Source organism: Bombus vosnesenskii, unplaced genomic scaffold (assembly GCF_011952255.1).
Source record: "Bombus vosnesenskii isolate JDL3184/JDL3185 unplaced genomic scaffold, Bvos_JDL3184-5_v1.1 scf7180000016263, whole genome shotgun sequence".
Lineage (NCBI taxonomy): Eukaryota > Metazoa > Arthropoda > Insecta > Hymenoptera > Apidae > Bombus > Bombus vosnesenskii.
This window is the reverse complement of record NW_022884332.1, coordinates 1,895,910-1,909,253: the sequence shown is the minus strand read 5'-3', so window position 1 is coordinate 1,909,253 and position 13,344 is coordinate 1,895,910. Positions and strand designations below refer to the sequence as shown.

General features: G+C 36.2%; 1 protein-coding gene across 3 annotated transcripts in view; it reads left to right on the top strand.

The window, feature by feature from the left end:
• LOC117242078 (SPARC-related modular calcium-binding protein 1) overlaps positions 1-13,344 on the top strand; it is a 34,826-nt gene that overhangs the window by 10,349 nt on the left and 11,133 nt on the right. For all 3 annotated transcript variants that reach the window (XM_033508449.1, XM_033508448.1, XM_033508447.1), the window contains exon 3: positions 11,148-11,307. In XM_033508449.1, coding sequence (XP_033364340.1) covers positions 11,148-11,307 — 160 coding nt within the window. The remainder of the gene's footprint in view (positions 1-11,147; positions 11,308-13,344) is intronic.

The following is a 13,344-nucleotide window of genomic DNA, read 5'->3' as shown; positions in this document are numbered from 1 at the left end:
GGTCCTAACTGGTCGAGCACTTTTGCTGAATTTATGTCGTAACGCTATATGAATTTGTGCGAAACTAACGAGTAGAAGTAGTTATTATCTATTTTTGGAGTTGACGAACTATACGTTTAAGTTATTGATAATTTGCGCGTGTCTATGCATATTCATATTTTTATATACGCAGCAACCGAATGAAAAAGAAGAACTTGAGCAGACGTATGTTTCGTATCTTAGTTTGAATATTTTATACAGCTTCGCGTATTATGTGCACTCGGTGCGTTTCGCACCTTTAAACTTTCCGTAAGTGCACAAAAATCGATGCAATGTACCGATATTAGACGCGTCACTGCTTGAAATGATTTAATCATTTTTCTGTTCATGGATTTCGGATCGTAGAAGATCTTTTTTCTTTGATTCAGAATTTAGAAAATTAAACATACATAGGAGGCGCAAAAAGCGTCGACGCACGTATTAATTAATAAATATCTTAAATATTTGAAGTATACAGGGTGGTTGGTAACTGGCGATACAAGTGGAAAAGGAATGATTCTACGCGAAAAAAGAAGTCGAAAATATAGAATAAACATTTCTTTTTTTAAATTTTTCTATCGAGACAACGATCTACAGTGAGATCCGTTATAACGAGACGCGATAAAGTGCACGCGTACCGAGCGAAAATTCAAAGTCGATTTTCTCGAAAACAAAGCCTCGAACGAAAAATTTGTATCCTATATTTTCGACTTCTTTTTTCGCGTAGAATCACCCCCTTTCCGCTTGTACCACCAGTTACCAACCACCCTGTATAAATATACCAAATTTCGTATCATTTAATAGCACTTTCGCGCGTCCGGAAAAATTCGATACAATAAAAATAGAACGCGTAATTTAATAGAAAAAAAACGCTTCATTGGGAAAGGAGGGTACGTGTCAGTACTTTTTGTAGCCATTATACGTACATATAACACAAAGTGCCAGATGAATCATTGCATATCTCTTCATCCGTAATTTAGTAATTAAATTACATCCTGTTAAAGACAAGCAAATCCGCATACTTTTGAACCACGATATTACTACACGCTTACGAGTTTCTACGGGTATAAATTTCTTCGTACGATTTTTATCCTCTCTCGCGACAGAGAATATTCTTCTTCCTACTCCAGCAGATCGTCGGTCCTGTTATTTCTTTTTCTACTTCTCCTTTTTCTCTGACACACTTCCTTGGCGCCTGTAATAATTCTCCAGACGAAATTGGTAGCAAATCCTATCCGAGCTAAAGAGGCAAAAAGAAAGATGACACATTCTTGACGAGTCGTTATATCGTTCGTGACATTCGCTCACGAAGCTACAATTAATGGTAACTACCGCGGAAAATGTAGTCCGATAATTGGCGCGCGTGTCAATGACGACGACGCCTCGTCGTCGAGACGTTCGTCACTAATTAACACTCGTCCCGTTAAACACAACTCGTTCCTGTCCGCTAAGAATTCAAAAAGAGAGTCTCACGTTCGCCTAATTAATAACCATCCTTCCACGCTCGATAGATGGAAACGGTGCCTCCTTCTTGTTCGCGAATCATTATTCATTTTTATCGGTCTTTCTGCCTTCGACGATCGCTCTGCTTTTTGGATTAGATGCAATTAAGGAGAACGTTTATCGAATTTGACCGAATCGCCTGGTGATTTAGCGGATCGTGCGCTATGTTTCGCTTATACGCTGCGATACGGAGTTCGTAGAGAGCTGCAGATACGAGTCGTACGATTTAGTCGCGTAGCTGTGGAGAAATTCGAGCCTACAGGCAATTTTTTAATCCGTTTCTCTTTTCAGTGAGAATATGTTTTACTAATTTTCTACAGTTAACCATCAGTTTCTGGATAATTCTTATAAATTAAATGTACAGTTTATTTTGGTAAGTATATCATTGGCTTTTATTTTATTGCTTTCTTTCCATCGAACCACGATGCGAAACTTTCAAAGATATAGAAACACTCGTTTCAATCATTTGCCATTTCTTGTCTTTTTTCATGGTTGAAAAGTATTTGTTGTTGTTCGATGGACATGGGGTAAATGTCGAATGTACGATGTATCATGTAGTATCTCGATGAAAATACCAATTATGGATGCACAGTTCGTGGTCAATAAAAATTCACGATTATATTAAAAAGGAAATGAACGTGACCTTGAAATCTTGGCATCTAACAACGAGGAATAATTCAGCCGCGCATTTATTCTCCGAATCAACCTCCATATAGATACGTGTCATAAATATCTTTAACGTCGTTCTGAACGATACTTAAAAATTCCATTTCTTTTTACGAATATTATTCCTCTACGTCCCCCCTCATTTATTCTCATTTTCATACTTCTCGCGAGCACGTTGCCTCGTTTGAAAAGAAGATCATGTCTTTGCAACGGAGCGATTATCAGTGCAATGAGGAAGTTTGGACGATCGGAAGTTTGAAAGTTTGAAAATTGGAAAAATGAGAAATTTGAAATCTACAAATTTTTCGACGATTTGAATCATCGAAGATGTAAAAGTTTGGAAGTTCAGAAGCTGGAAACTTCGTGACTTGGAAGATTCGTAAGAGTTTGAAAATGTCAATTATTTGTCTGAAAAGATCAAAGAATTACTACCAAATAGACTACTAAAAGAAACGTTGCATATGTTACGTAATAAACTACTAATTCCATGAAAACATGCCTCTAATTCCTACAATTTCTCTGCGACCAATTTCTCAACGACCTAATAAACCTACACATAATTCGATACATATTACCACGGCGGCTCGATATTAATAGAAATGGTCAAACACAGCGTGATGAATGTTCTACGGGAATTTTTCGCTTTTCGCTGATAAACCGGCCACTCTGGAACAGGATCGATTTGAATTTACTCGATACACCGCTGTCCACGTGATCGCTATCAAGCACGAAACGTATAGAACTTTACATACACTTGAACGTAGGCGACCAGCGACAGACAGGTGCAACAAGTAATCACGCTGGTCGACTCTTGTTTGTAGAAATTTGCATTTACGTGTCGTCTAGCGCTGAATACACATGACCTGTTCTCTTTCCGTGAATTCTAATTAGTCACGGGATGTCACTATGGCCTGTATCTATAGTAATCGACTGATTGTTGAAACCCTTAACGCGTTAGTCCTCGTATCTCATATGGAGCGTACGTTTGTGCATAATAATTTAAACTGGTTATATCTAATTCGTTTGATGAACTCATTGGATACGTTTAAAGCTTATTGATCGTATCAATTTAAAATTCGTTTATCGTTTTGACAGTGGAACCTCCGATCCCTGACACGCAGCTAGATATACTCTACGTAGTTCAAAGGAATTGAAGCAATACGATGGAAATAAATAAATCAGTAACAAATAGATCGGTAGATTGGTAAATAAACTCATACGTAATCGTGTTTTGTGTCTCGACACGTAGAAGTAAATATTAATATCGTCAAGAGGGCTCGCGTGTCTCTAGCAAACAAATTAAACGAAAGCGAATCTAATGAAAAGTCTAATGAAAAATCTAATAGCAGAAATTTTGATCGTTTCGTTAGTCGTAGTCTTAACGCATCAAAGACGATTTAAGTACATAGGACAAAATAACTTCTATGCTAAACTAGATTAGAGTCTAAAAGATTAACTTCTTTTCATCCGATGAAATATTGAAAACATACGAATGACATTGGTTAAACACAGATTAATAGTCATGAATTTAAACTAACGTAATAACTAAACAAATATTATTTGTTTCTCATAAAACACCGTGGATTTATCGTTTCCCTTTCTCGACCATTTCATATCAAAATCTTTCTTTTCGCAACGTTGCTTTCACTGAGTAACGTGAAAATCAGAAAATCAAGAAAAAATCGACTCTCGTAGGAACTTCGTATATTTACATCTACATTTATTTTATTTTATCCCTCTTTCATCCCCGCTATAAAATCTCGTCCGCTGATAAATAACGAACAACTCGACGGTTATCATTCGAAGTAAAGTCGCGAATCGTTTTAACATCGTTTTCGTTGAACGTCGATGAGATCGTCGGAGCACGAATTTTCCAAGCGTTCTCGTTGAGATTCATTTTCTGCCGGAAAGGAAACGCTTTGGCTCGCGCGATTACGCGCCGAAAAACCCGTTTCGTCCGCGCGCACTAAATTATGCTATCGATTTTCCTCATTTCTTTTTCTTCCCGCCTTCTCGATCTTTTTAACGTTACGTGCTCGAAATGCGCTCGACAACGAGACGAAATCGTGCTATTGGCAACAATTAAACGCGAGCTGACTAATTAATTTTCTCGTAAATCGTGGACGAATCTACTTTACGACGGATAATGGCTCGTTAATTTATCGATAAACAAATTAGACGTAAGAATGCAATTGCACGAGATCGCTACCGTAGAATTTCAACAGCGAACGCCGTTTCTAACATTATTTTCCTGCTAATGGATTCCGTGACTGGGATTCTCCACGTTCGTTCCTTGAAACGTTGACTTTTACTGGCTCGTTCGTTTCTGTACAAGTTAGATAACGATAAGGCTCTCTACCGACATATCTCATTGTTTTATAAATTTTATAAGTAGATGCTATTATTTCTCGAGTTGGCATAATTACGGGAGAAATTTACGAAACCCGTTCCTTGAAAACATTTGCACTTTGAATATTTTAACGGTGTATATATTACAATTGCTAATAGGACATTTTCTTCGTCAAAACACCGACTTACATAAGTACGATAATGTAATATTTTTATAAATAGCTGTGAAAGAAGACAGAATTTTGGATGTTGATCCATTTTTCCTGCATTACCTGCCACGGGCTGCTTCTACGAAGATTATATTTCGTTAAATCCACTCGAAATCATCTATTGTCGTTGTATATTGCGTGTCGTAGTTGTATCGTTGCTAATAGAAATACACTTAACACGTTATAAAAGTTTATTTTTTAAGAATAGCTAAGCATCTTCTCAAGCGTAATAACAAAGTAACGATTCCCATGATCGGTAAAAGATCACTATTTTTATCAAAATCCAAATTGGACAATCGAAAATAACGTGTAAGGTTCATCGAGATGAAAAGAAAATTTTGGAATTGAAAAGTAACGCATTATTAAAGATTCTATAAGCAACTTGTCAGCTATTTTCTATTCAACCGATAGATAAGGAGAAAGTGGGAATCAACATCTTCTAACAACAATAATAGCGTTGATTATCAATTCGTATTCAAGTACTTACGCATATAGTTATCCGAATACTTGCGCACGTTCTTGACGTAACGCAGGAGTCCAGGTTCTCGTGATTGCTTAAATATTCGAAGTCGATTATCGCTTCCAGTCGGCCAGGAACACCGTCTGAATGTTAAAGGATCATTTACTGGCGTGTATCCTTCGCGAGGATTTCAACGATTCGCACATCTTCGCTTTATGGTAATGCTTTGGTTATCGCGTTGCCTCAAATTTGTCATCTTCTTTGGCAACGCGAAACTCCATTAAAACTCGAAACATTTACCCAGAAACCTGAATATCCTATCTCGTTGTCTTTCCCTTAAATATCGAATTTAACAGTGACATTCCTGAAAATTCGTGAATATCGTTAACTTCTCAATAAATATTACTAGCACACGATACTCGTTATACCTGTAGCATAATACTATAATATTTAATAATTGAGTAATTATTATTATCTTACCGAGTACCGTTAATACGATATTTGCCAAAAGTTCAAGGTAACGTTCTAAAATTAGGAAATATTAAAATGCAAAATTAAGAAACAATTTAATAATAACTGTCGTCGTTTTACCAAGTATCGTCGATACAAAATTTGCCAAAATATTTGACAATCTAATAATCATTATCGTCTTGTCAAATAGATACTATTAACACGATATCTATCAAAAGGAAACGTAACATTCTAAAACTAGATGATATTCAAATAAATCAGCTTGCCCTGAACTAAATGCACCACATAAAATAGAACCACGTCAATAAACAAAAGCAACTTTGATGTTAGATCAAAGCGTAAAATACAACGTGTAAGGTGGCTACGCGTAAACGTTCCATCTTTTAATCACCATTTTCAGCCAACTATCTCAGCGATCCTTATAATCAAAGGCACTGACAAATCATTGTGTTTCGTTCGTTGTCTGTTCTACAGAAAAAAAAGAGCTGCACCTTCTTCGAGAACCCGTCATTAGGTTTACGTACTTATAATACTTGCGTGCCTCGGAACGTGTCTTTATCCTTGCCATAAGCGAGCGTACGATTCAGAAAAATTGTTCGGAGAAGTTATGCGCTTTTTATAAAGACTTATGCAACCTATCGAACGAACATGTGCGTTTGTTACTGTTAGCACACTTGAGAAACCATCGCGTTTCTATTACACAGAGTGATACAAAATTTGATCGATCAAAAATTTCAAAGATTTTCAGCATTTTACGAGGAAAAGCGAACGATTATTTAATCGATATAGATTAAATACAATGCCAGTTACAGGGAACGCACAAGTTTGTTCTAACGTCTGCAAGGAATATTTGATGATTGACTTCCATTTCAAAGTACGAGACAGGTGTATTATGAAAATTTTCGATTGCAGATTCATCAATATTTCCAACTGTTCCTTCCTCTTTTCTTCAAAGAATGTCCCATTCGTTTATCATTCTCGTTTTCCTATATTACAAGGAAGATGGAAGTATTTCTATGGTCGTAGAAAGGGAGAATAGAAATTTACCTTCTGTTCTTTCCTTCTCTATCTATCGTGTACTATCCGTACACGAAATTCAATCGATAATTAATTCATTAAGAAGTACATCAGTGCCTTCAAAATAAATTTAGAATACATTTAGCGTGTGGTGAAAAAATTTATTTATATCGTACGTCATAAATAAAATCCTTTGATTTTGGAATCTATATCGACTAAATATTTATTTATTTTTTTTTTTTATATGAATTCTAAGTTTTTGAAGTCTCGGATTATTTTTCTCTTTTATCGCACCATATATCACAATAATATACGTTTCGACGATATAGAAGCAAGAGAACCGCATGTACATGAGACAACAGGTCACTACGGCGCCGCTTAACTAGCGTAGATAATTACTAATCGTGTTATGTCATCGCCGTTATACATATGTATTAGTTCGTCCGAACGACCTATACACACGTTATACGAAAACTATATTAAAACATAGAAGGAAATATTAATTGATTAAATTTAAATAAAGTTACTCCATCCTTTGAGAAATGGAATTCGATTGAAGAGGAACGGATCGGAGAAGAAATCGAAGGGAAGAGTACACGTGGTCGCTTGACTTTGCGATATAGTAAACAAATACGGATGACGCAAGGGAAAAATTCCAATTGTGAAAGAAATCTTCTATGGCGATCGATTTAAAGAGCATAGTGGGTGTACACGGTATCGTAGACCAGTGATTTCTCGTAAATGACAAGTATTTGAAACAGTTGAAGAAAAAGTTTCGACGTTTCTTACAACGTCTATTATTTGTACCATAACAAAGACGTTCGATTTCATAAATAAACTTCTTTTTTCTTTTTTTAAATTAATATATAATACAGGCTACACGATGGCATGAAGCAGAGAAAATAAAAATTCAATCGACGACAAACACGTTAATCACCGTTCAACGTTAAGTTTCATCGCGACACAATTCTCAAGAGGCCAGAATTTACTTCTTTCTTTTTTTCTTCGTCGCAGCCACTTGCTTTAACTCTTGTAACTTTAATTCCTACGATTAAACGCGCGAAAGAAACGCGCGTAAAAAAGGATAGAGTCATTTGGAAGCGAAGAAAAACTCACGAGTAATTCCTCTCGTCGTAAGAAGGGGAGAAAAAAGAAGGAGGAAAAGGAAAGAAGAAGGAAAGAGCGGCAGAGATACGATTGGATGCAATCGAATGTGATTACAGCACAATTTGACGGTCGCGTGCGTCGTTTTCTTGAATCGCGTCCACGGTGGCGCCAAGCGTGCAATCGTCGAGCGCACGTTCCTCGTTCGTGTTAGCATTCAACGCGTAACCCCGATTATTCTACGCTACACCGCGTTGCACTCTGCCTATTATGCGTACATATATTGCATCGCGTTGCGTGCACGCGGTGTAACGCATTCTCGAGGAACGAGGGTGCGTGCTACCAATCGGGCGCCACCTCCGGTTACGATTATCCGCTGGATGGATCGGTCCGAGAGTCTTCGTTTCGAGGGAATTCCGTTATTACAAACCGGCGGCCCTCGATCGGGCTCCTTTTGACACCGTTATATCTCGCTTCTCGATCGTTCGCCTTTTATTTGCTTATCGAACACGCCGCCCACTCGTGAACATCGAATTTGATTTTATAGCTTCTTACGGCAGTCGGAAAGGTATTTTTAATGGACCATATATCTACCTCTGTCGATAAGTAATAACGTTTAATACGTTCGTGGTATCGAGGATGAATTATATTCCTCGAAGATTGTGGGAAGTTCGGTTTCTTGGTCGTCGTTCGTAGAAGTCACAGCGTAGGCAGGCTAAATCGAATGTATTTTTTCGGAGCGTGTACACATACACCTCCGTTGGAAAATTAACACGTCCGTGGTTTTAAGAGAGAATTATCTTGAAAATTGTATAAAAATTGCTTTCCTGGCTTCCCTCTTAAGAGTCGAAACGGCGTCAGACAAAATTTTATAGAAAATCCTTCGTGTATATTTTAGAGTACGTAGCATAAAATGTAATAAGTGTACTTTTTATAATATTCATGTAAAAGATGGAATCTACAAACGATACTGGATTATACGAACGTCCTAAGGGAATTTATCGATTGGATCTATAACTTGAGTGACTTAGGTAACTACAGTAGGAGTTCTAATGCACGACGTTTCCTGTCGTTAAAAGGATTTTAACGTACGAAGTAGCCCTGTTTGGAAAACGACGTCCTATTCGTGTTAATTGTTTCCTCCTTCAAAAGTTTTCTTCTATCCAATTAGATATAAGTGCTCGTCGAAGCTTAAGATTCTTCGTTGTTCGACAGGAGTTTCTAACAAAAGATGGAAATATCAAATTTGCAAAATCGCCAGGCAAAGTGATCTCGCGCCAACGATTACTTTCCTCCTTCGAGCCTATCTCTAACTTCTCTCCTCTCTTCCTTACTACGTCGATCGTCGTAGAATGTGTATCTACTATCGTAAAACTGTCGAAGTTAATTGAATTAAAAGGTACTCAGAATGATTTATACGGCCGTGTCGTTGCAGCAGTCGCATCGTTTCACATATCGAACGATTACGTTTATTCAAATAAAAGCGTTATGCAGAAAAGGCACGTAGGAAATGACAACGAGGCAACGACGACGACGACGACGATATTTCACCGACGGTAATTAGCAGCGTATTTCTCGACGATACATTCAATCATTTCAACGAGCGTAATTACCGACACGGTCGTACGTTCAAGATCGTAAATCGGGTTTTACATTCCGTGCAATGCAAATGCATGACGTAATGATCCAGGCGCCTCTTCTGATGGATTCGAGGCGCCTTCTTTACTGTACAGAGGCGCCTCCTCCGTGTTAAAGACGCCTCTGTTCCAGGCTATTACCAGTGAATCATTCCTGTAGTACAGAGGATTTCGATTCAGGAATTTTCGTGTAGATATTTGCATCGAGTCGTGTCGTTTAAAATTAATTAAAATAAATCGCACGTTCTGTACGTGTCTACACTGTCGCCTGTGTGACAGTTGGCGAGTGATCAGCCTACTCATCGAAAACATGCTTACATTAGTACTCTGTAGAATCGATGTAAAATATACATTTTATTTATAGAAATGTTAAACATCTATCTTTGCATGTAGATCATTGAACATGTTGCCTGTTCGAATAACGATGCGCGTATTTTAATTGCAATTTTTCGTCCTATTGTTACCACTGTTCTCTCGGCTTTAACGGCTATCATCATACGCTTTATAATATTTTATTTGTTACTTTCGATTCCCATTTATACGATTATCGTTGGAAATATCTATTTTATTTCCCCCCCCCCTTTTTTTTTATCGTAAATCGTTTAAACTTATCACAGTTCTCATCGATATAAAATACTTCTTACGTGTTAGTTCTTCTTACAAATAGTTCTTAGCACGAGATAGCGTACAGCGTTACTACTCGTATTCCTAGTTTTGTAATGATAAGATAACGCATCGTATATTTTAGAAATTACAGAACATATGTAAAGATACGAATTAAGAATTACATTACGAATGCTTACGTTCGAACGAACGTTTGTTGAAAGTTTTATCGTAATTTGAAAATTACGTATCTACGTATTTGGTCGAGAGACAGTTAAGGAGGTTTAACGTCACTTACAGAAGCTCGAAATAAAAGTTCTCCGGTGAATTTGATTTTCCTCTGAAAGGTAGGAAAACGATCCCTGTGGCCAGTTATGGTTGTAAGAAATGCGATTCGCAGTCACGCGTAAGAGGTCACGAAAGATAACATATACGCGTCAGCGATCTTCCTGGAACATCAAACGATGTTGGTGGATTCAAGGAAAATCACGAAAGAATTAGTCAGCCGGCGAAATGCTCGATCAGTTTTCATTTTCATCCTTCCTCTGTCATGTCCCATTAAAGGGAAGTCGTCAAAATGCCAAACACTTGACTACGTTTAAGTGCTTCTGTAAAGTGATTCACAATGATTAATCATCATAGTCGAGTGACATTACTCACGGTAGGAACTTGCAGATTTACAGATAATAATGTATTTCATTTTCTAACGACATTATCTAATTATACAGATATAGAAAAAGCATATTATAATTATAGAAGAATTAAATTAACTTTACACGTTGCTATTTTTAATGGAAGTAGTCATCAAGAGATATTTGATATGCGCTATAGGAAAAGTTAACAGCAAATAACTGATTATTGTTGTTGTTCCACATTATTAAGTTATAAATTCAAAAATATATACATATTATTGAAAATAAAAGAAATATATATATATATGCACTTTGTTCTTTAGATTTGTTTGATTTAATTTGGAGAAATAAATGATTTTTGAGCGATATCCTAATAAAAAACGGAGAAAAAGCTGGTTACACGTTTTATACGATTGTACTGGTAACACGAACGTTTAACATACGTAATTGTACATCATGTGTGGGTCGTGTGTTTTAGGAGGAGTGCAGAAAAAGGATAGCCGAATGTACAATGAGTGACGGTGCAAGTACACCGGTATGTGGGAGCGACGGTGTTACGTATTCGAGTCAGTGTCGGGTCATCTCGAAGCAGTGTCAAGGCATGTCTATTCTTATCAAACACACTGGCCCTTGTCCAGGTAGGGTGATGCATTCTTCTCGTAATAGTGTTAGTGATTATTACTGTACCTTCGCCATGTAGTCGCATTAGAATAACTTCGTCAAAGGAATAATTATTATCAGAAACTAGAATTCCATCCGATTTCTTTTTATCGTTAACTTTTAACAAATCGCGACCTTAAGATAGCCACAGTTAAAGAAGAAATATCGAAATTCAGTAACAGATATAATATAAGAGTTAACAACTATCAAAACCCACTAGTTACTCAATTACTTGACACGACGGATCAGATCCGCAGGCTAAAAGGACATTACCCTTTAGATTTAAGGGGGTGTCCTGAATTAGAATGTTCTAAAACAACGTCTTTTTGTGATTTTTTTTTTTTTTTTTTTTTTTTTTTAGAAGGGAGAGAAAGAAACGAAGTTATTGAATTTTGAGGTATGGTTTTATATACAGGGTGGTTGGTAACTAGAGGTACAAGCGGAAAGGGGGCGATTCTACGCGAAAAAAGAAGTCGAAAATATAGAATAAACATTTTTCGTTCGAGGCTTTGTTTTCGAGAAAATCGACTTTGAATTTTCGCTCGGTACGCGTGCACTTTATCGCGTCTCGTTATAACGGATCTCACTGTAGATCGTTGTCTCGATGGAAAAACTAAAAAAAAATGTTTATTCTATATTTTCGACTTCTTTTTTCGCGTAGAATCACCCCCTTTCCGCTTGTACCACCAGTTACCAGCCACCCTGTATATTTAACGAATACAAACAAATTTTGTTTAAAGTAAAAAGAAAATTGTAACAGATTTCTAAGCCTATTTCATGGGCTGCAGTTTTCAATCGGCGGGGAAGATCCACCGCGTAATTCTTGTCCGAAACAAAAAACCAAAAAAAAGGATTAAATTATTATATATTTTTCTTCTCGATGAACTAAAAAAGTTTGTAAAAAAGTTGATTTAAATAATTGTTGTAGCACCTTAACTTTTATTTTCTCTTTTTTAAACCCGCCAAAATTTTTAATTTCACAGCATTTTCTGCCTTTCTTTTTAGTTCATCGAGAAGAAAAATTTATAATAATTTAATCCTTTTTTGGTTTGTTGTTTCGGTCAAGAATTACGAGGTGGATCTTTCCCACCGATTGAAAACTGCAGCCCATGAAATAGGCTTAGAAATCTGTTACAATTTTCTTTTTACTTTAAACAAAATTTTTTTCTATTCGTTAAATATGTATAGAACCATACCTCAAAATTCGATAACTTCATTTCTTTCTTTCCCTTCTAAAAAAAATCACAAAAAGACGCTGTTTTAGTACATTCTAATTCAGGACACCCCCTTAAGCATTAGATTCAACTAGAATCAAACATACGATAAACACTTATTAAACACGATATAGTACCACGCCAGAATAATTTACCCATAATTCTCAATGAGAATTGATTGTAAAATTCTTCCAAATAAATAAAAGAAAAAAAAAGTTTAACAAATGAAATCTTATACTCGGTAGAAGAGATTCTAATGATAATCAGATAACTAGACTTTCGAATTTCTTGTTTCGCGAGCGTAAAAGCTTGCCTTTAAATAATTCATAAGAAACGTAATTCTTCTTAATGGCTAGATCTTAAATTTAATCATAATTACGCGTAAAACGTTTCAAGTGCTCACTCCTTCTCTTATCCTTATCTCGATCCTTTCGCTAGAATGGAGCTAGCTATCTATCGTTCCTGTGCCATAACTTGCTATACCTGATAAAAAAATATATCGTTGCACTTTCAATTACTTCTATTAGCTTATTTATATCGTCGTATATATTTATATCGATTTGTCACTTAACAAAATTATTTGTTTATTTATTATTTCGATAGTTACGCTCGAATTGATTTATCAATCGATGTATCAACGTTGTAACTATAAAAGCAATACATTTTTTAAATACGTAGTATGTATATAAATATATTAGAATTACAAAATATATGACAGACTGACGGTACATCTTTTTTCTTTTTATTCGCAAGTAGTTTACAATCAATTCTCATTGAGAATTATAAGTAAATTATTCTGGC